The 23343-nt window shown below is 34.4% G+C and overlaps 2 protein-coding genes and 1 long non-coding RNA gene across 3 annotated transcripts; all 3 read left to right on the top strand.

Annotated features, from left to right (window-relative positions):
- The first annotated feature begins 526 nt into the window (after positions 1-526).
- Positions 527-1986, top strand: LOC140016379 (uncharacterized). Its single transcript, XR_011822772.1, has 2 exons — positions 527-1522; positions 1690-1986. It is a non-coding gene; the product is annotated as an uncharacterized lncRNA (long non-coding RNA).
- A 7036-nt stretch (positions 1987-9022) lies between these two features.
- LOC140017045 (uncharacterized) lies at positions 9023-12110 on the top strand. The gene is made up of 3 exons (XM_072071405.1): positions 9023-9514; positions 9623-9828; positions 11682-12110. Exons 1-3 carry the CDS (start codon positions 9422-9424, stop codon positions 11968-11970), a joined length of 588 nt encoding a protein of 195 aa, XP_071927506.1. The 5' UTR covers positions 9023-9421; the 3' UTR covers positions 11971-12110.
- Positions 12111-16397: 4287 nt separating this feature from the next.
- LOC140016926 (protein PLANT CADMIUM RESISTANCE 2-like) lies at positions 16398-17876 on the top strand. Its single transcript, XM_072071203.1, has 4 exons — positions 16398-16719; positions 17152-17223; positions 17365-17577; positions 17668-17876. The coding sequence occupies exons 1-4, from the start codon at positions 16512-16514 to the stop codon at positions 17742-17744; spliced, it is 570 nt and encodes a 189-aa protein (XP_071927304.1). The 5' UTR covers positions 16398-16511; the 3' UTR covers positions 17745-17876.
- The last annotated feature ends 5467 nt before the right edge of the window (positions 17877-23343 follow it).

Raw genomic sequence — 23343 nt, 5'->3', positions numbered from 1 at the left:
ATTACCAACTAACAAAAATAATTTAAGAGAAACAACCAATCTCAATATATAACATAGGTCCAAAATTTTTTAAAAAAAAATGCAGTTTCTGTCCATAATACTCAGCATGTATGCTAAACTAATCATTAGTGCTTTGACCAAAATAAATTTGCCTACATATTGCCAACTAATATAATCACAACTGACTTTCACCCATAACTACCCACAAGCATTTTATAAACTACCAAATTCATTGAAAAAAGCTTTTAAAATATCAAAGTTCATTTTTTTGGTTTATTAAAATTTTGCCAATTTCTCTATATAAAAAAATAAAATTTCCAAATTGCACACAAATTCAGTGCGCTCTTTATCACTAGTAGTACTAATGGTCTTCACACTAATGTGTACATGCTTAAACTCAAAACACTTATATTGATTAGACTATATAATGACACAATTGAAAATAGTTTTGAATAGGGGCAAATACAAAGATATAACTCCTCATTGTCTTTTCTCAGCCACTCCTCAATCACCTCTTTCTCTTGTGGCTAAATAATCCTCCCAGCAAAATACACTTCAATTTATTGGATACATTTTGCAGCCAACCCCTCTAGCCTTGAGTTTCTTAATTCTTAGTCCGATGGGGAGGCTGTCTTCTTCGAAGATGACGATAGTGGAAGTTTCTCCCTACACAACCTTACCTCTCCTTTCATAACGTCTCCATTCCCACACTATTCCTTGGGCCGAGTTACTTGCGAAAGCAAGGTGGGCTGGGCTAGGGTTGTCCGGCAGGGTCCCCTTAGCGTGTCCTTAGTCTTGGACTTCTGGAGGGGAAAAGTTTATAAAAGGTGTGGAACGATGAAACACAAAGTCGCTAAACCCAATTCAGTGCTTCTCTCTTAGGGTTCGTTTTTTCCCTTCCCGTCCTCCCCTCTTGGCTCTTGCAGCTGCTAGTTTCTTTAGGCTAACTTTCTCTTCTAGTGAGGGGGGAAAAAAAAGAAGGAAGAAAAAGGAGCGGCTCAGTGTAAATTCGTTATTTTTTAGCCTTTTTTTTACCTGAACTTATGGTGCAGAGGGTGATATTGGAGCTCAGTAACAAACGGGTAAGGTGGAAACGGAGCTAGATCTGCAGGAAATTGTGGGCATCGCCTGGCTTGGAAAGGAAACTTTTTATCTTTCTTTGTTTATATCTTTTGCTTTTGCGTTGGTTTTTTTTTATTTTTAATTTTCGATCTTAAATTTTTTAACCTTGAAGATTGGATGGAGAGAATCCTTACCGAGGCCAGGCATGCCCATGGTTTCATGTGGTTCCTCCATTTCTTTTCCTTGTCCTTGAATGGATCTGACCTGTTCAGCTGAGGTCATGGACTTTCTCTCTCTTTTTTTTTCTCCATTTGTTCTATTTTTGAGCCAAGGGTTTCAGAGGCTTTGGACTAAGATCCTTTCCAATTCCGGGCATGCCAATAATATCATGTTGGTCCCTCCCTTTCCTTTTCCTTGCCTAGCTATGGTTCTCTGTTCGTTGACTATCTTGCATGCGGAGGTAAATGTTTCAGGCCTGTATCTTATTACAAATTTCCATGCAATGGTGTCGAAAATTTTCCAAATCCAGCTCTTTCTAGCTCGAGCATTTGTATTATGATGAAGTTCCTAGTTTGTTGTACTATTTCTATGAAATGCTGTTCTAACTTGTCAATTTTTTGTCGAGAGTTTGCAAGTCAAAATCATTTGACAGGGCCCCGGCGTTCACCGGTTACAACTCGACAAGGATCAGAGATGTGGCATAAGGTGCTCTACCTTGGAGCGACTTGATTATTTCTTCCAGATTTAGGCCGTTGAGATGCTACAGGATCAGTAGATTTGTTTGCCAGATTAATAATCAATTTTAGCGTTGCTGGTGTAATAATTTTGCGGTAAAGAAAATTGAAAATTGTTAATTGTATGTACCGTTAGTGTTGTCTTTTTCACTGGCTTAATATATACGAGCGTGGAAAGCTATAGATCGAACATGGAGTTCCCCACAGCTGAGGTTCCTCCATTTTCTTGCTGCGATTTTGATTCATTTTTCATGCACTTAAGCCTGATTGATAATCATCACAATTTTGGATGCGTAATTTGATGGTTGCACTCTCAATGCAACATGAGGCAACTATGATGATGATTACCTCAGCCAGCATTTTGTTGTAAAAAGGGACTTGAATTGCCTATTGCCTCTTAAGAGATAGATGCTTGCTTTGCTTGCATAAGAAAGAAGTCCCCAATTTCTACATTTCACCGTAATGACCACTGCATATAACAACAATGATAAACCATACTTCAATAGTTCTGCTTTCTTTTTGACATGTACGAAAAAAAATGTCCCAGTCTCGACTTCATAGTGCCATCAACCATGACCGGTACGGGCCATCAACTATGGTGATTTCACTGTTGTAAGCAGAGCATTCACCTAATTAATTACAGCTGAAAAAGTGTTTGTTCGTTGAGATATAGATTTACCTTCTTCCCAGCAGAAGACGCAGCAAAAAGAAATAAATAAAAGCATGCCGGGCCTCAAAATGCAAGATTAGAAGGTCAAAAATTCTTAATTAATCAAGAGATGAAAATCAAAGAGCAAAGACCACAGTGTAAGATCACTGCACGGAGCCTCTTATGTGCAGTGCAACAACCGACTCAAGAAATGACACCACTAAATAGAAAGTGATGCACAACTCGCTTTTCATGTCTGGGTACGGGTACATATGCCCTCTCAAATGTGTGCATATGTTCCCCTTTCCACCACCGCCTCAACTTGGTAAATGAATTTTTGATGCCCTGTCATATCGTGCGAGGCACACAAATTAATCACAAGATCTCTTGAAAATGGAAGATCTTTGCTCGGATTAAAGTTACCACGAACCGTAACCTAAAGTTTGCCCATGGACCATAATTTAAAGTAAACTTTGTTTGTGGGAAGCAAAATAAAAAGCATCTTCCTATCAAATATCATGCAAAATGATGTGCGTTCAAAACTCCACTGTCCTGCATAACATCCGTCACTGAAGAAAGTTGGGATGGGCAATGGATGAAGAAGTAGATGAATGATGAATCTAGTATTCCAGTACCACAAAGGGCAACATGTTGAAAGACCTAATCGACTAGGGATAAAGAAGAGCTGTCACTCTGATACGACTCAACCGGATAAACGACAAAGACGAAACTGGTTGGTTCTTCTTTTTCCTGATCCTCTCCTTATTCCTTACCCTTTCTTATTCTTCAGGTGCTTATCATAAGCCTGATCAACCACTACATAGGCCAGAAGTCCCTGCAAGCCAAAAAAGACCAAGACAAAATCACTATTAAAAAAGGTTAATCATTATTAAATATGAGAGCTTGCTGCTAATCACAATAGTTAAAATAAAAATATTACATACCGCCATTGTTGGAATATAGTGGAGTATATAAGCAAGCTTCACTATTCCTACAGTGACAAATGGAAGGGGCAGACCCATTTGCAAATAGAACCAAACTGCTAAAAGTATGAAACAAGTCGTAACCTGAAATCCAAAGACATGATATAAGTGATATACAAAGGTCCAAGCCCAACAGGTCTTCCCCACAACCCTACCTTCCATAATGAAGACCAAATATACAATCCGATTCCCAGAAAGACAAACTATCATTGTATAAACACAATTTGAAATACCATTGTGTTAGAGAGCTTTGTTTCTATGACCTCCAAAATCCTTTACTCCGAGGCAAGTCTTATTATTATTTTTTTTTAGAGATTTTTTTATTATGTTTTCAATCTTTAGGTATTAATGACTTAAACAATTATTTCTATAAATTTTTTAACACATTTTCACTAATCTTGTCCCTCTAAATGTGATTTATCAATTGATTAATCATCTTCTTTGACATTCCTCTTTAAATCTTTCCTAAGGCATACCAGCCTCTTGCCCTACTAAGGTAAATACATCCATAAAAGAAAAAAAACCAAACAGTCATTGTATAAACACAATCTGAAATATTATTGTATCGGACTTTTGTTTCTATGATCTCCCAAATCCTTTACTCCGAGGCAAGTTTTATTATTATTTTTTAGAAATATTTTATTATATTTTCAATCTTCAAGTATTAATTTCTTAAACAACTATTCCTTTTTTGTAAGAATCTTTTCTTATTCTAATTCATTATTTTCTTACCATCTAACTTTGAAGGGATTTATATTTGTAAACTTTTACTATATTTTCTTATTTCAACACCGACTCAAACTTTTTTTTTTAGTTGAATTCTAAAATAATTTTTGCAAAAAAGCAAAATTGCTTGTAATTTTTTACAACTTTGTCTTATGTTATTAAAGCATTAGAATGCTAGTTAGAGTACTTTAATTTTGACAGCATAGAAAATAAATTACATAACCATAAAAAGGACATAAAAATACAAATGAGAATAAAGGCAAGATACTTACCATGTGTGTTACAAAACCGTCCAATTTTGGCAATACAAATTCGTAAATCTTAGTTGTCCGATCCAGCTCGATTTCACCTTCAAAAGGGTGACATGTACATAAACCGTATTTAAAAAAAATACATGATTGTTATTATTAATATCGATACTATATACTATTTACCAGTCTACATCTCCAGAAGGGTTCCAATCATAATATGGCGTGCGTCATTTTTTTAAGGATTTTGAATTATTTTATTCTTTAATTAATTCAATTAATGTTATCTATCGGTTATTAGTTTGTTTGGTTCAAATGTTTATCCCTATATTCCTGGCAGAAAAATATTTTGTTAAGCTAACTTATCAATTTAATGAAAAAAAATAACTTATCAATAAATTTTCCTAGATAAAAATGTTTTATCCTCAGTTGCAAATGACAAATGGCATATGTTGTCATTTGAAAAATGTTTTTCTATATAAGATATTCTAAATTTAAACAAATAACATAATAAACTTGTAAACATCAATGCATAGTCTTATAAATGTAAACGTGATAAATTTTTTTTCCTTCAACCCTTTTCTATAAATAAGGAGTTGTACTAATTATCTTATTATAAAGTGATTAAACAAGGATATAATGCTTTAAATTATACAAAAACAATCAGTTTCACTATTGCAAATATAGGCTTTTGAAATTGGTAAAATAAATAATACAATCATTGGTAAATTTATTGGTCAAAAGAGGTAAATAAAATAAATTGGAGAGGTAAATTTATTGGTAAATAAAATAAATAAAAGAGGTAAATTTATTGGTAAATAAAATAAATAATAAAATCATTGGTCAAAAGAGGAAGAGGGATTGAAATTGGTAAATTTATTTATTTGTCTATCATCCATTCAAAAAACTTTTTAAGATGTTAGTAAGTACATTTATATTTCTTTTTATACTTGGCAATTGTTGGTTATGGAAATAGAGTTTCTTCTTTGTATTTAAAATATTAATATGTTTGGAGATTTGATGGTAGGCTAGATTATATTGTTTTGAGAAGGTGTGAGTATTGGGTTTGAAATTAGGGTGTGATTAATTGGAATATAATTTTGATTTTTAACAAAATGAATTTCTTGAAGATGTCTATAGTCATAATGATGCCTTCCGTTTCTTAAACTTGATTAAACCCATCCATGCCTAAATCTCTCCTAAGAATTTTCTTCAAAATCATAATGTGGCTCATGTAGCAGGAGTTGAGCCACTTATATGAAATCAAACCATGGCATTCTATGTTGAAGATTATGCAAACATAAGAATAGTAGATTGTGAGTTTGACCATTCCATAAAATCATATGGTAAGAATATTTCTAAAGGATGGGACAAATCTTTAGAATTGAATGCATGTTTTGGGAAGCAAATTTATGACTATGATGATGGAATTGCTTGGGTTTAGAATTTTGAATTAAACTATTTGTTAGTATAGTGGGTTTGGTTGAAATATGGAAGAAAACAATTAGCAAAATAATTTTTGTTTTATATTTGTACAAAAAGGGTAATTTAGAATTTTTGAAAAAAAATATAGGCTTTTGGACCTATATAGTTATATAAATAGTAAAAGTAAGGGATTAAGTGTTATTTAATAGACTTGAGGGAAGGACTTTGCAATTGTAAGAAATTTCAGGGGAGATTTCTGAAATTATCCCTTTTGTAAATATGACATGGATTTTAATTCGATTGCACCAAATTACCCTATATTTGTTGAACAAACAGAAGTTAACCATTGTAGGATCTAAAAAAAGAAGTTAACCATACAAAAGACCTTTCTTTGAAATAAAATTGATTCGGTTTCTTACACCTATTTTTGCTTTCATCAAATAAAGTAACTGTTAAACTCTTATATCTCTCAAGTGCGAATAATATAGTCACAATTTGCAAGTGCTAGAGACAAAATTGTGAAAACATTCCGAATTGATACACGAGATACATGTACATACAAGATTAGGTTAATATTGATGTTCCTTAGGTTCCAATGAATAGCTCGTATGGTAACCACTTTAGGGTCGTCAGATTAACCCTCGCTAGTAATGTGCTATGCATCTTGGGCACGTTCTCTATAGTCATAGGGGATTAGTTTAGCATAAGATGGGATACTGTTGCGCTGACAAAAAAAAAAATTGATATTTTGCTTTGATATCTATGTACAAGGGTTTGTTTTTTATTTTTGTACTGATTTTATTGCAAAACTAAAGAAGTAGATTTTCCAACTTCTGATTGATTTTATTTTGAAAAAGAAAAGCATGTTAATAAATGTTTTTTTTTTCTTATGTATAACAATTATACATAGATGTAGTTACAACCCTATTAACACTTTGCATCATTTTTGTGCTCATTCTAAGATAAGAGTAAATTCCTTTTTTTTTTTAAATAAAAATCAAGAATAAAAGTATGTTCCATTCGTGGGAACCAGGAAGCGTCTTGACGGCTATTCATTTCACGAAGACACAAAGAAAAAAGAAAGGAAAGCAAGAAGCATATAAAACTTAAACTAGATTTACCTTGTTTCTTTCCTTTACCTCTTTTTGGTAATAAACCAACTCCTTTGTCTCTTTCATAATATTTTTAATTAGTTCTGTTAACTCCTTTTTTATTATACTTTTATTGTAAATCATAAAAATTTCCTTTTGTTGGTTGGAAAGCCATTTCAATATGTAATAGACTTTTCTTCTTCTATTAGATACAGGGCCGTCAAGAGGGACCAACAAGTCCCTCCCTATTATAGTAGTGGTAGAATAAAAAGTGGACTAAGATCAAAGTCCAATGTATTTCAAGTTTCCTTGACTTTGCTATCTTTAGGCATGCGCAAGTCAAGGAGAATCCAAGCACAAAATAATTTGTGCCACACAGAGCAAATCAAACTACAATCTTATGCGCCACTAATTACATCCCCATCTGCCTTCCTGGGCACCATCTACCTCCCATTGGCTTTTCAATGGCGAATAAGAACACTAATTCAGCATTTGCCATTTTTGCCATCCTCCTCCTCCTCTCCTTCAATGCCAATGCCTCAGAAGATCAAGAAGCCGCTGAAGTAGGGCGCAGAAAGACCATATTTGAATCAATCCGTGATTTCTTTTTCCCAACAATAGAGATTACAATAGCCAATGATGGTGACAAGACGGTGTATTACATGTGCAAGTCGTCAAAAAACGATACGGGTTTGCATGAACTGAGGAAAGGAGAAAGATTCATATACAATTTCACACAAATCGCTTTCCCAATGAGATGGTGTTATTTGTACATCAATGACAGAGTGAATGGATTCTTTTGGTCGTATAACGTTAGATTGAGATGTACCAAATGTTTTTGGAGCATCACAGATTATCCCAACTTGTACAGGAGCGATCGGACCAGATGGGAGCGTCAGAGTTTGTTTATGCCGGCCGAGTTCAACATCTCTAACTATCAAATAAATCACACTTGAGGCATCCAAAGGCTTTGGCATGGGAGGACTTCGGAGAGAAGAATGGCACGATGCATTAGAAAACTTGATCAATCATCAAGGATCTGATCTGTCAGTGCTTAGATGGTGAAATGTGCTTTCATCAAATTTCAGTTTTCAAATATGATTTGGTCTATGAAAATAACATGTATGAACTTCTTGTTAATTGACTCTGTGAAGGTAGAAATACATCTACAGGCTATGGCTAGTTAAATACTTAGTCTGATCCCTTTGCATTTCATGGTTCATTTGCATGATTAGCTCTAATTTGCCATGCATATTCTGTTACCTTCTGTTGCTCGTCCTTACTTTTCATTTGTTTTTCGTACTTTGAGCTAGGGATGATGCTTTTGAGTTCCTTTTCTTCAAAAGCAGCCAATGAAGTTTATTTAGACAGGGTGAATCCCCCGATAAAAAAGCATTACAGATTGAAAAGTCCGTTTACATAAAATAAGAGTGTGGTGCTGTTGCAAGAATGTAGAAGATTAGGCATTTAGTGGCTTAGCCAACAATGATATGAAAAACAAAAGGAAAACAAACAAATTGTGCTTTCATCTTAATTAATATGTTCTCCAAGAAGAAGTTCATTACGAGAGAGCAAAGATACCCATATCCCTGAGATTTACAATAGTATTGAAAGATATCCTCCACGAACAGATCAAGGCTTCAAGGTTAAACTGGCTCCAGCCTCCATTCAATCGTCTAAACTAAGTAGCTATTTAGCAAATTTTTCTTTCTAATTTTAAATCGAACCTCGAATACATCTTTTACTGTACATAATTGTGTGCATCAATAGCAACATCGAAAATACTTGGACTAAACAAGGGAAGAAAACAAGGGAACTAGCACGGGTACCGCGGTAGCCAAACTTAACACAATAAATGTTAATGCCATAGGTGGCTCTCAGAAACTAAATTCAATCATCAAAGTCATTAAACTCAAAGAATCGGTACTGCTGCAGCTGTCGTCGTCTTCGAGTACAGATCAACCATGTCATGTTCCAATCATGCATTGCCAAAACATTTCCATATACATTCACCTTCCACTTAAACAAAGTACACTTTACTTAATACTGCCAGAAACCGGCAAAACCTCACCAAAAAAAAAATTGAAAAACAACTGGACCCCAAGAGTTCCCCTCACCGACACCTTTCCTCTCTCCTAAATTCCTGATAAATTATCGTCATCAAGCCTTATTATTTCGGTTTCCTCAAGCCGGCAGGCTGCACTGGTTATTTTTTCCACGAATCCATCCAAAAAGCAAACCATATACTATAACGCCCACCCACCGAGCCGAAACAAGGGAAAAAAAAGCATCCCACCTAAAAAGAAAAGTTTCCGTATTCCAAAACGCAAAACCTGTAGCCCCACAAACAATTCCCTTCACCCCAAAAAAAAAAGAAGTTTGTGCAATTATACATACATTACACTTCTAAAGAAAGCAAAAAAAGAAAAGAAGTTCCAGTTATTGAGGACTGTGCGTTGCTTCTTGTTCGTGAGAAATTAGTAGGAGATAACAGCTGAAAAAAATGGGAGTTTCCATCCCCATTTTGGTAATTATAACATCTCTTCACCTCATAGCCTTCGTTCTCGCTATCGGAGCTGAACGGCGTCGAAGCACGGTAACCCCTTTACTCCATTTCCAAAAATAGCATCTGGGTTCTCTTTGTTTTATGGAAACTCAGTTAAAGTTCTAATTTTTTTTTTCCTGGCTTTTAATGTTCGATAAGGCTAATGTTATGCCGGATAAGTACGATGAAACGACTTACTGCGTGTACGGTACGGATGCTTCGACCGTCTACGGGTTATCGGCGTTTGGGTTGCTGTTAATTAGTCAAACGGTGCTTAACGGCGTTACTAAGTGCTTGTGTTTTGGGAAAGGGATGATGGGTGGACGGTCTACTACCTGTGCTGTTTTCTTCTTCATCTTTTCTTGGTAATGATCCCTGGTTTATTTTTTTTTTCCAATTTACTATCATGTCCTTGCCTTCTGCTTTGGATTTACTACGTTTGCCACTGGGAGAGTGGAGCATTGTTGATTCCAGCGAGTCTATGAGTTGGAGTTGGGCCCCACCTCCCTGTTGGCTGGTGATAGTTGGTGCCTTGGTGGTAGAATAATTCTCAACACTAACTATTCCAGTAATGATCTGCACAGCTGCATGTGAAATATTTTTACTTGCAATAATTGGAGTTTGGCTGTTGGTTTTTTAAATTCTTAATCTGGCAGGATGGGCTAGGAGATAATTTGTCATTGTGGTGGGGTCAAATTCTCTGTTGGGATAAACTTGTGACATCATTCAGCATTTAGGTTCTGTTTCTAGCGAATAATTGTATGCAGTTTTGCTTAGAGCATTTTGTATGTGATGTTTTGAATATGTGTACAATACCTGTATGGTAGAATTCATGCATCAACTGGCATAGAAATTGCAAATCTTCTGGTAGGGTATGTATTGTTTTCTCATTCCACAATCGGCCATAAGATTATTTTGAGCAAAGGTTTCATCAAATAAACATGCCCTTACTTGGAACTGAAGAAGTTTGGGAACTGTCCTGTTATGCGTTCCATGTCATGACATGTTTTTCGTTGCTACAGAAAATTAATGGTTCCATCTATTCAACTTTTGCACATGTCACGTATGGTTTGATATGCATGTTGAATTTCAGCCGTTCCTTGTATAAAATGCATTCACGTGTGTGGTTGTAATTTTGCTCATCTGCTCCTTTCTTCTGTCAATGAGGGTGGTAGTAGTTGGAGAACAGGGTTTCATCCATTCTTATACTTTCTAGTAGATAAATTTTGGGAATTTGCATGAAGCTGGATGTCTTTCAACAAAATTTGATCAGCATTGTTTGCTTCCTGATTCTTGCTGCCATTGAAATCCCAACGCATGTGCCTTTCTTGGTTTAGTTTGGGGTAAGATATCTGTATTAGGTAACCAAGTAATGTGCATAAAATTACTGGGCAAAAATAGTTTATGCATATTCAGAAGTTAGATCAGAGTGAGAAGATAAAATTCTAGAGATTCTTGTTGAGCTATTTCACTTTTTCCTGGTTTGTATGCATGTCCAAAAGTTTAAAGGTGGAATCTGAACCCTGTTTTCACATTTTGTGAAGATATTTTTTGGCGTTCCTAGAAATAAAAATTCTTATGACATTTATGATCTCAATTCTCTTGAAGTATACTTTGGATGGTTCCGCTGAACTTGTATAAACTAATTCCCTAAGGTTGCTTCATAAATTGACTGGTCAGATCCAGAAATTTCATGCTTTGATTAAGCATGCTTCCTTTGTTTTGCCATTCCCCTAGTTCTCTCTTGTTCTTTGATTCTTCTTTTCCTTTATTCTGGAGGGTAGAGATTCTTGTTTCTCCCCTTCTTTGTCATGTTTTTTGTGTTTTTGGATTCAATAAAGTTTCATTCAGTCAATAATTTCTGCAGGCCCGGCTAAGCCTTTTTTTTTTTTTGGCACACCTGCAAAACAGAATTTGATCTTCGAAGCTCTTAATTTTGTTCAAAATGGAGCTGGCGAGAGCAGTTGGTGTTCTTTTCCATTGCATTAGTGTTCTTTCTTTGCAGCTGCTTGGTTATCGCGTGATATTTCTGATTGAAATAACATGATTTTTCAAACTCTGTTTCATTCTGTTCTTTCCTCCTTTCTCCTCATTATTTCATGAGGGCACCTCATAGTGACTATTAAATTCTTCACTCCATAAATTCTTTGGATTAGCTAAGTGTGTCAACGTGTTTTATTGTTTTTCTTGCCCGTTAATAACTGAAAGAAATGCACAGGGTAAGCTTTTTGGGAGCCGAAGCATGCTTACTGGCTGGCTCAGCTAGGAATGCTTACCATACTAAATACCGAGGCATATTTGGTGGTAATGACTTGTCCTGTGCTACCCTTCGCAAAGGTGTTTTTGCTGCTGGGGCTGCATTGACCTTGCTATCCATGATAGGCTCCATTTTCTACTACTGGTCTCATGCCAAGGCAGATACAGGTGGATGGGAAAAGCAAAACACTGAAGGACTTGGAATGACAACATCCCATTATATGGAGAATCAACAGGAATTGAAGGTCTAATCATGGTTTGGTTGTAGTGCTTGTGTATCAATAGTTTCTGGGGTATGTTTTTGATGAAAATTAGAAGATCTGGAAAGGTCCTTAATGAGCTATGTATCTAAAGTATCTGTCTATAGGAAAAGGTTTGCACTTCAGAGGTTTTTCCCGAGGGTTTTCCTTTCTTTAGTCCTTTGTTGGATGTTAGTAGATAAAATCACTTCTTCTCAGCTAAACCTTACTCTGACACTGTCCTTAGAAATCAATTGCAGAATCATTTAAGAAAGCTCCGAGCAAAACACTAAAAATGGTTTTCTATTTTGGGCAAGAAAGAACACACCTACAAACAATCCCAAAAATTAAATGACCATTTTGAGCAAGAAAGAAAGACACACCTACAAACCATCTCGAAAATTAGATGGCTCTTTATTAAAAATGATAATTGGTGTGGAGTGGCTTAGACCCGATCCATTTAACCTACGTGAACAAGAATGAGCTTTTTACGAATGAGCTTTATTTAATTCGATGATGAAATTAAAGTTTGTAAAATTTTTAGTCTTAATAAGGTTGACTTGGTATAATATTATGGAGCTCTTTATTAAAAATGATAATTAGTGTGGAGTGGCTTAGACTCGATCCACTTGATCTACGTAAACAAGAATGAGCTTTATTTAATTCGATGATGAAATTAAAGTTTGTAAAATTTTTAGTCTTAATAAGGTTGACTTGGTATAATATTATGGAGCTCTTTATTAAATACAATAATTGGTGTGGTGTGGCTTAGACTCGATCCACTTGACCTACGTAAACAAAAATGAACTTTATTTAATTCGATGATGAAATTAAACTTTGCAGAGCTTTTAGTCTTAATAAGGTTGACTTGGTATAATGTTATGGAGAGGTGTTAATTGCATTCTCTTATTTGTCAACGGCACTTCTCTTGACCTTTTTGACCATGTGAGTTAGTCAAATTCCCATTTTGCATTGAATTTACAACTACCCCTTTTCAATGAAATTGTAGCCAAAATGCAGAGTATGAGCATTTTTTATCATTTTGCAGGAGTAAAAAAAAGTTATAAGAAGTGATGTTAACAAATAATTAAGGGAGCATTATTAAAATTTTCCTTATATTATGAATGTAATTTGATTTGTTAGTGTTACTTAAAGCATTTTATATGCAGACTATTACGTACCAAATGGTATAACATGATTTTAAACTAGAAATTTGGGTGACTTTATACTTTTTTTGTGAGTCGAGATGACAGTACAAGTTTATAATGCTCACTCAAATTTACATCGCATGCAACTTTTGTTGCAAAATTTTTAATCTGTCAATTATGGTTGACCATGTACCATCATGAAATCAGTATGTTTATATATGTTGATCATGTATCTCAATGTAATCTATAGACGCCTCTATCCTTCAATTACCGCTTCACTAATAAAAAAAAAAGAGCGTAAACAAAATAGTAGATAGGGTTAGCGTTAATTATTCAATCTTCATTACAATAAGCAAAGTAAAACATAGTCCAATGCAAGCACAACATGGTTGTACTGCGACAGCGCCCATTCCCATAATAACTATGACACCAAAGACTGATCACTCGCCACACAAGTTCCACAGTGATACAGAGATGATAGAACGCATATGTCAATTCTACAACCAACCTTTATAAACTGCCAGTTGAAAAGCTATTGAGAACTATATCGTTCCGGAAATTCCAAAATGAGTGACATACGAATTAAAAGTAGTTTCTTTCTCGCTCTATTCGTATCATTGTACCATCTCCAGATCATCCATGTATCTGCAATTAATCTATTGCCTGAATATGAAGTTACCAAAGCTGGCGGGCTTCCAAATAATTCCAGTTATTTATTGCGCATTCATTGTCAATCTAAAGATGATGATCTTGGAAATTATGATCTACATACAAGTGAGCAATTTAGCTGGCATTTTACAATGAATTTTTGGTTCACAAACAAACTCTAGCGGCACTTTTGATCATTTGCCAAGCATCAATGTGGTAGGCATCCACTAGGAAATGAATGTCATTAGTTAGTAAAAGAGGATGGATTCAATTTTACAAAATGGGATTCTTTCCCACACCATATTGCAAAATTGCGAGATTGGCCACAGTAGTTGGTCAATTATCTTGATGTGATTCAAAAGACAGTTCCACTATATAAATAAATTTCTTCTAGATTACTTACTATTCCTTTGAATATACACACATCTTCCTTTCCTTATATCTAAACCTAGGATTAAAAGATAAATCAAACTGTTTGATACTTGAATTGAGTTCGATTTGATAAAAATTCATTCGAATTTTATTTGTCAACTAGTCAAGTTAAGGGTGAACAGTATTTTGTATTTTATATTAAATAATATTCAAGTTAGGGATGAACTTCCTTTCTTTCAAACTCGATTCAGCAAATAAACAAATCAAGTTTGAACAAAATTTCAAACTCATTCAAATAATTAAACAAGTCAAACACCTTAACCATGTTTTTGAATGTTTGAATGAGTTTGAAATTTGTTGGAATTTGATTTGTTTATTTGCCAAACAGAGTTTGAAATACACCCCTACCTAAACCATGTAATCTGGATATGCTTCATTTTTTTATAAATATACACATATCTTGTCTACCTTTCTTTACGCCTAATTCATGCAATCTAGATGTGCTTCAATTTTTATTTCTCTCTCTTTTTGTGGAACGAAGGATGCTTAAATTGCATAGAAATTAAATGCGATGAGTTTTGCTATCTTAATTTTGTCAAAACAACTGTTCAAAAATCATCGTCTCCTGTCCAATAGCGATATTTTGCTGCCGGATTGCCGCCAGCACACTCATCAACATTTTATTTGACCCAGCCCTCGTTAAGAAAGCTGGACTGAAGAATTTTGCATCCTTGCTACACCCGATACGCTTCGTTCTTAAAGATATTGTATTAATGATTTCCATATAAAATCAGTTCTGGATCAAAACATGAATTTTTTTTTTCTTTACGGTCAATTGCAACCAAGATGTACCTAGAATTGTCTAATGCAGTGAGTCATCAGCTTCCATTGAACATTCTTATCAGTCCCTCCTAGCAAGTTTGCTCCAGAAAATAACTACGTGTTCAACTTGAAATGAGAAAAAAAAAGGGGGGGGGGGGGGGTTTGTCTCAATCCATGAAATACAACTGAGCATTCATTAAGATGGGATTCAGACATTAGTTTTTCACAAAAATAAAGTTAAATAAAAAATTAAATAAATGTAAGGGAGGACAGTAATATAAATAAATAAATATATATATTCACATGATAAATTTCGTAAAAATTAAATGTATTAAGGAATGCCTATTGGCACTTGTTAAATAAAAAAAGACCCAATTGAAAGAACTAAAAAGTTGAAACTCCAATAATCACAAACTGTCCCAACTCCAAACCAAAGGTCCCCACCTAATTTATGGGAAATGAAGCTCCAACGGGACGTTCGTATCGCTTTTTCAAATTAAATGACAGATTTTCAAAGACTAGTCTTGTAAGTGAACTATTCTTTTGCATGAGTATTATTTTCCACTAGAACATACTAAGTTCTCAAAATCAAGTTCTATTAGAATTTAGAAATCAAGGATTAAATATCAAGTTTTGGAAAGATGTTAAGGTTATAATAGGAAATTATGAGAGAAAAAATACAATTAATTATTGACAAATTTTTCTTCGTTTTTTGAGGGAAAAGAAAAATAATGAATTTGGATAAAGTTAATTTCTTAAAGTTAGACGAAATTGGTATATTTAATTACTAATACGTATTTTTGTCACCACTAGACCAATGTCCAATTGGACTTTCAACTCCAAAAAGTACGATGTTAATTCCTTGAGAATCACACGTCCAAAGCCTTTCTTCTTTGTTTCATAGACAAAAGGTGAAAACATTTTCACACCACTTTTTTGCTAAAATTCACATTTACTCAACAATTCAGAAATATATAGAAAGTCCTATCTTACCAAATCCTCAAAATTAGCCTTCTATCAGTCTCTTGGAGCCGTAGTTCTTCACTTCCTTGAACATCTCTCTTGGCGTGTGAAAATATATAGTAACAGCCACAGACAGGCAATTTCTGCAACGGTTGAATGAGATAGAGTCAATCCCTTGTAGTTTTTTTAACTTATCTCTTGTGGTTTTTTTAACTTATCTCTGGATTAGGTTCCAAATATTACCACGCGTTGAGGAAATCTTCCACTTACTTTTGCAAGACTTAAAGGGCGTCACCACCCACAGATGATTGTATTTTAGTTATTACTTTATAGACTTTGACTTTATTTTAATGCATTTTTATTTTACCAAAAGAAAAAAGGAAAGTTTCAAGAAATTGACATATTTCTCATAGACTCTTTCCCACAACAGGTGTATACAAATTCCTCACCTCTGCCTATATAATGGCCATTGGATCAAGCAATAAACATGCTCCAAAACCACTAGGAAACTCTTTCTTGATTACTAATGTTAATTGTCATCAAATCTCATTTGTGTACTGAAAAAATTGATTAACGGTTTTCACTATTGTTGATCAAAATATGTATTCTTCCAATCCCTATGAGTCTCAAAGGCCACCAGCGCCCTCGGCACCACCAACGCCACCGCCGGTGAAGGGCGTTCCGGTCATGCCCCAAAACTACAGTTATGGTGATAATTATAGGCCTCAAGCTCCAGGCCAGTTCCATGCTAATACACCAGGATCATGGTCTACCGGCCTTTGTGGCTGCTTTTCGGACGTATCAAATTGTAAGTTTAACCTATTCTCCGAAAACAATAGCAACTTTGATCCTTTATGTATTGGATAATTACTACTTTAGTCTCCTTAGTTTTCTGATGTCAAGACATTGGTAAAAGTACTGATCACAATTTAGTACATTTTCTTGATGTATGACTTAGTTACCCTCTTTTTTTTTTTTTTTTTTAATGATTTCCAGAGTTAGCATGCAATTCAATTAATTGCCTTCTTGAACTATATTGACTTTCAAGCTACACGGAATAAAAAAAAAAAGTTCGATTTGAAATCCATCTAGGGATAAAACTGAAAACAAGCTGTATTTTAGTGCCATACAAATAAATAGTTCTTTTGAAATTAATCATGAAAAGCTTATCATAGAATGAAATCTACTTTGTACACTGTTCTATAGCTGACGCATATATCTGTTCTCCAATTTGTTGCAGGTTGCATAACATGTTGGTGTCCCTGCATAACCTTTGGACAAATTGCAGAAATTGTAGACAAAGGAACAACTTGTAAGTTTGAAAATAACGAAAAATAAAATAAATTAATTTTAAAAATATTAATTACCATATATATATATATGTATTTTCCAATTCCTATGTACTACATAGGCCATACATAAATATTTAACTTGTACTATTGTGTGGCCGCAGCCTGTGGAACAAGTGGGGCACTTTATGGGTTACTAGCCTATCTTACCGGTTGTGCATGCATATATTCTTGCTTCTACCGCTCCAAAATGAGGCGGCAATATATGCTGCCTGAAAGCCCTTGTGGGGATTGCCTAGTTCATTTTTGTTGTGAAACTTGCGCCTTATGTCAAGAATATCGTGAGCTCAAAATTCGTGGATTCGACATGCCAATTGGTAATAATCAAGATATGTGAGTTTATTTTATTGTGGAATTTTTATTGGTTAATGATTTTAATTTTATTTGCTTTTCGTGAAATTTTTTAGGTTGGCAAGGAAATGTGGAGAAACAAAATGGTGGAGTGACAACTGCACCGAATTTCCAAGGAGTAATGAACCGATGAAGGCACCATAAAACAGTTGTGTCCTGTCTATCTATCATAAGTTCCGGAAAAGTTGGAAAGACAGTGTAGTACTTTTGACTTATGTAGAGATTATCAGCTGAATAAAAGTCTTACAATTTTTGTTGGATGGAAGACTTTGATGTTGAATATTTGTTCGTAATGGACTAATTTTTCTACGCCATAGACAGTTTCTTGTTCCTTCCACAACTCATATATTTGGAAATGACAACATAAGAGAAAAATGGAAGTCAACTAATGACAGACAAAGCATACCCCAGAATAAGATCATTTTCTTGCTAAATCTTCACAACAGGTTGTCTCCGTCAAGCCTTCTACTAAAAGTTTCTTTCTAACTCAGAGTGGCCAAACTAGAAAGCTTCCTTATACCCCAAAGTTATCTTTCTTTGTTTCCTTAGAAAGATGCATTCCTAGATTGGAGTTAGATTAGATTTCCAAGTGTTTTCTCAGAGATCACAGGCAAATTTTGACTTCAGCTTGTCTCGACCGAAGTTTAGCAACAAGGCTAGTTGCATGTCCGATTTTTCACTGCAAATCCAAAGAACCCAACATCCTAATCACAATGATTTGATTCTCTCCACCTGCATACTCTGGATTACCCGCAGCACATCAACATTGAGCCTGACCCAATTGTTTCGTAAAAATCACCAATTCAACATTCGAGTTTTAAGATTTTTCCGCGGGAACTGAACTAATTTTATTTTACCCAGCATGTCTCTGCAGTGCATTTGTATTTTTTTTTTTTTTTTTGTAGTAAGAGAAAGGATAAAGAAATTAGAATCTATGACCTCTAATTGGTGAGACAATACATTTGTATTGTTATTAAGTCGTCAATTGTAAATTTTAATGTAAGATTTTTTTTTTTTTCCCTGGTCAGATAATGATTTGAGAGTTTGAATGCAGTGCACTCTTTCGTGAGTTGTGCTTGTGGGGGTCGCACATGTTGAGTCTAGCAGAACTGGCCCGAAGTGGCATGCTGTTGAGTCGTCTCGTGACCCAATGTAAAATTCAATGACTGGAGCATGTAGCCCAACATGAAACTAGAAAGAAAACATTATTGTTGTGTCACTAGTCCTATACTTTCTGGTAAAGGTACATAAAGTAAAGGGATAATATTAGAAACCTCCCTGAGATTTCTCTTAACATCGCATGACGCTCTTAAAATTTTACAAACATTACTTTCCTCTCTTACTTTTGTTATTTATGTAACAAAATTTTTAAAACCATTAAACTACCCTTTTACTTGCTAAATAAAAATATTCCTAAACCACTTTGTTTATTTCAATAAAACCATTACCTATAAAACAATCTCTGCTAGTAGTACCACATCATAACGCTGTAGCGATATTTGAAAAATAAAAAAGATATTTGTAAAGAAATACACTTGCACCAATTTAACTCTATACGCTCAAAACTGATTTCTTATAAACTTAGGAAGGACGTTTTAATTTGGCGGTCAGAAAACTCTCTGGTAGTTAGGCGTGCCTACGTCAGGTGGTTATGTTTAAAGATCTTAATTTTTGTGGGTTGATTAGAAGACTCGAGGGTAGTTAAGTATGCCCATGCCAGATGGTCACGCTTAAAGATCTTAATTTCCGTGGATTGGTCAGAAGACTCAAAGACAGTTAGGCGTGCCCACGTCTAACGTAGTGGTAAAAAAAAAAGTTCTCCTTTCTTTCTCATCCTTTTCCTTTCTTTTTCTTTCTTTTTTTCTCTCTTCTTTTTCTTTCTTCTTTCTTTCTTTCTTCCATTCGAACACCACCACCGCCAGCCATCAACATACGTCGAGTTTCACAATCAATTGTCCCTCACCCGTAGCTATCCACGGCCCCCCAATTATCAGGAAAGTTCCGTTATTCCCATTACTTTTCTTTTATTCTTTATTACATTGGGGACAACGTAAGATTTAGGTATGAGGGGATAGCATATGATAATATATTGGTATTCAATTGAAAAAGTGCAAGTGTAGGCATTTTAAAAATTACCACTAATAATTGGCATATGTTTTAATTGTATCTTGGCAATAGAAGATTTGAATAATAGCCATTATTTGAATTTGATTGCTTGATTTGTTGTTTTCATGCTTGAGGACAAGCATGGTTTAGGTGTGAAAAAAATTGATAGGATGTGAAATTGTCATCCAATTTATGTTTATTTTTCCTTTTATTTTAGTTAAATATTATTTTAATTGATGGATTCTACTTATATTTGCTTAATGGTGCTAATTGTAGGAAAATAATCAAAACATGATTAAAAGGGGCAATTTTCAGCTAATTTGGTGGTGGCACATTCAAGCCCAGATTCTAGGGATTTAATGCACGTGAGTGATAGGTCATAATTTGTTGTTGAATTTATAATTATTGTTCCCTTGATTTTAGCCAAATATTATTTTAAATGTCGGATTCTATTTATATATGATTAATGATGCTAATTGTAGGAAAAGGAGCAAAACGTGACAAAAATGAACAATTTTTCAATTAATTTGATGGTGGCACGTTCAGAACTGATTTCCAAGTCCGAATCAAATTCAAGGCAGTATTGGAGGAAGATTTTGAAGATTTTAATTTTCATTATTAGTCTTAATATTGGATTAGGAAACTTGGAATATTATTTTTAGTAGTTTCCTTTTTATATTTTGGGAAACATATCTTATTATTAGTAGTTGAGATTGACTAGGAAACCAAGAATAAAAAAAGCCAGATTCCCGTGCGATTAAGAGTTCAACCAACAACAATTTCGATAGGGATTCTTTAGGGAGCATAAGACAGCCATCACTGGTTCATCCTTGGGAGTTTTTCGACTGGGGCTTGCTCTCATTAGTTTTAGAGGAAAACCAATTGTAACCAGATTCCATGGAGTCTGGTGGAATTTCTTTTAGGATGCATAGCTAAATCTCCATTTTCTAGTCAAGAGGACAATTGAAGATTTGGTCCAATAATAACTATGAGATCTAAATTATTTTAACTGTTTTCTTTATTTATTGGTATTTGTATGTTTTTTGCTTTTAATTGTTATAACTATCATGTACGATTGAATAGATGCGCAATATTTAATTATTCACGTAGGATATTTTGCTAATTAAGGGTAGTTGAATTCGTAATTGTTCAATTATCTCTGTCCCGGTAGCAACTGGCATAATTGGATTTATGTCAGAAAAATATACAATCTAATTTAAACAAACCCTCATAGCATGTTTGTTAGTTAAGATTGAGTTTTTCTAAATTTTAATGCAAATCAGAAATTAAATCATATGGTCGTACCTAAGATTGTTTCCGAGTTAGAAAAATAGTTAACGGTCATACCTTAACTATCGAAAAAGTAAGAAAAAACTGGTTGTTTATCGCGTGTATGACAACTATAACCAATCTATTAATAAATATTAGAATTATATGTGAATCGATGATCAGTGCATGAACCATTTTTGAAATGTACCATTGGTTAGAGTTTCTCCTATTATTTCTTCCAATTAATTATTTTTCGCATTTGATTTACTTAGTTAGCATTAATCCTGAAACCCCCCATTTGTCTTGACTCGAAAGGAAACGAACTTCTCCCCAGTTCCTGAGGAGACGACCCTACTTGTCACTGTCTACTAGTTAGTAAATTTTGTTAGTAATTAATTCTGGTACATCGAATTAAGCAAACTTCTCGAGAATATAGTGAATCAAGTAACCCATTGCACACCTAGTGTCCCTGTTCCAGTATCTAGAATTAATAATTGACAGTTTTCTGTGGTAGTTAGGTTTTATTATTATTATTGCACAGATTCGACACCTGTCAGTGATAAGCTTCAAAAAATGCATCAAGTAGTTGGTTACAAATTAAGAAGCTAGCGGGTCACTCCAAAGAAAAAAAAAGAAAACTGAGGAAGTTGACTTGTAATAGGGATTTATTCTAAGAAGTTGATTGGTATTAGAATACCAACCAATTAGGAGTCAAAGTAGGGAAAAAATCGTCAGACAATTTGTTTCCATCTTTTGTGTGGCTAGAGACGTGAAGGCATTGGACTTGGTCTTTACTTTCTCATTTGGCCGACTGGGAAAGGACACAGGAGGACAATTGCTTTCATTTTTATTTTTTTTCGTCTTTTACTTTTCCTTTTTGCCGACTTTTAGGGAGACAACAATTGTAAGATTCGAATAACTTTTCCGCATGGCTTGTTCTCCATCATTGGAGAACTGACTTTTTATTTCTAGTCAAGGGGACAACTGAAGATTTGGTTCAACAATAACTGTGAGATTTGAATTATTTTAACTGTTTCCTTCATTTATTGGTATTTGTATATTTTCTGCTTTTAATTGTTATAACTATTGTGTATAATTGAATAGATGCGCAAAATTTAATTATTCACACAGTTTATTTGCTAATTGGGGGGGAGTTAAATCCATAATTGTTTGATTATTTCCGTGCCGATAGCAACTGGCATAATTGGACTTATATCAGGAAAACATACGATCTAGTTTAAACAAACTCTCATAGCATATTTGTTAGTTAGGGTTGAATTTTTCTAATTCTTAATGCAATCTAGAAATTAAATCCTACGGTTGTATTTAGAGTTATTTCTTGATTAGAGAAATAGTTAATGGTCATACTTTGACTATCGAAAAAGTAAGGAAAAGTTGGTTGTTTATTACGTGTATGACAGCTATAACCAATCTATTAATGAATGTTGGAAGTATATTTGAATCGATGATCAGTTGTATGAACCATTTCTGAAGTGTATCCTTCGCTAGAGTTTCTCCAATTATTTCTCTCAATTAATTATTTTTCACAGTTAATTTATTAGTTAACAATTTATTAACATTGAACTCTCAAACCCCCGTTTGTCTTGGTTTGAAAAGAAACGAATTTCTCCTAGTTCCTGAGAAAACGACCCTGTTTGCCACTGTCTACTAGTTAGTAATTTTGTTAATTAGTCAATTCTGATATATCGGATTAAGCACACTCTTCAGAACCAGGGTGAATCAAGTAACACACTGCACATCTAAAATTCCTACTCCAGCACCTGGAATCGATTATTGACTGTTTTAGGTGGTAGTTAGATTTTTTTATTATTATTGCACCGGTTCGGCATATGTCAATTCTACAACCAACCTTTATAAACTGCCAGTTGAAAAGCTATTGAGAACTATATCGTTCCGGAAATTCCAAAATGAGTGACATACGAATTAAAAGTAGTTTCTTTCTCGCTCTATTCGTATCATTGTACCATCTCCAGATCATCCATGTATCTGCAATTAATCTATTGCCTGAATATGAAGTTACCAAAGCTGGCGGGCTTCCAAATAATTCCAGTTATTTATTGCGCATTCATTGTCAATCTAAAGATGATGATCTTGGAAATTATGATCTACATACAAGTGAGCAATTTAGCTGGCATTTTACAATGAATTTTTGGTTCACAAACAAACTCTAGCGGCACTTTTGATCATTTGCCAAGCATCAATGTGGTAGGCATCCACTAGGAAATGAATGTCATTAGTTAGTAAAAGAGGATGGATTCAATTTTACAAAATGGGATTCTTTCCCACACCATATTGCAAAATTGCGAGATTGGCCACAGTAGTTGGTCAATTATCTT

This window comes from Coffea arabica, chromosome 11c (genome assembly GCF_036785885.1).
Source record: "Coffea arabica cultivar ET-39 chromosome 11c, Coffea Arabica ET-39 HiFi, whole genome shotgun sequence".
Taxonomy (NCBI): Eukaryota; Viridiplantae; Streptophyta; class Magnoliopsida; order Gentianales; family Rubiaceae; genus Coffea; species Coffea arabica.
The sequence above is the reverse complement of the archived record's forward strand: the minus strand, read 5'-3'. Positions and strand labels throughout refer to the sequence as shown.

Bases quoted from the DNA above. Each gene is read 5' to 3' on its own strand.
- LOC140016926 (XM_072071203.1), top strand. From the start codon at position 16,512: ATGTATTCTTCCAATCCCTATGAGTCTCAAAGGCCACCAGCGCCCTCG. The intron at 17,224-17,364 runs GTAAGTTTGAAA...GTGTGGCCGCAG, and splicing joins TGTAGACAAAGGAACAACTT to CCTGTGGAACAAGTGGGGCA. The intron at 17,578-17,667 runs GTAATAATCAAG...GAAATTTTTTAG, and splicing joins TGGATTCGACATGCCAATTG to GTTGGCAAGGAAATGTGGAG.
- LOC140017045 (XM_072071405.1), top strand. From the start codon at position 9,422: ATGGGAGTTTCCATCCCCATTTTGGTAATTATAACATCTCTTCACCTC. The intron at 9,515-9,622 runs GTAACCCCTTTA...ATGTTCGATAAG, and splicing joins CTGAACGGCGTCGAAGCACG to GCTAATGTTATGCCGGATAA. The intron at 9,829-11,681 runs GTAATGATCCCT...AGAAATGCACAG, and splicing joins TTCTTCTTCATCTTTTCTTG to GGTAAGCTTTTTGGGAGCCG.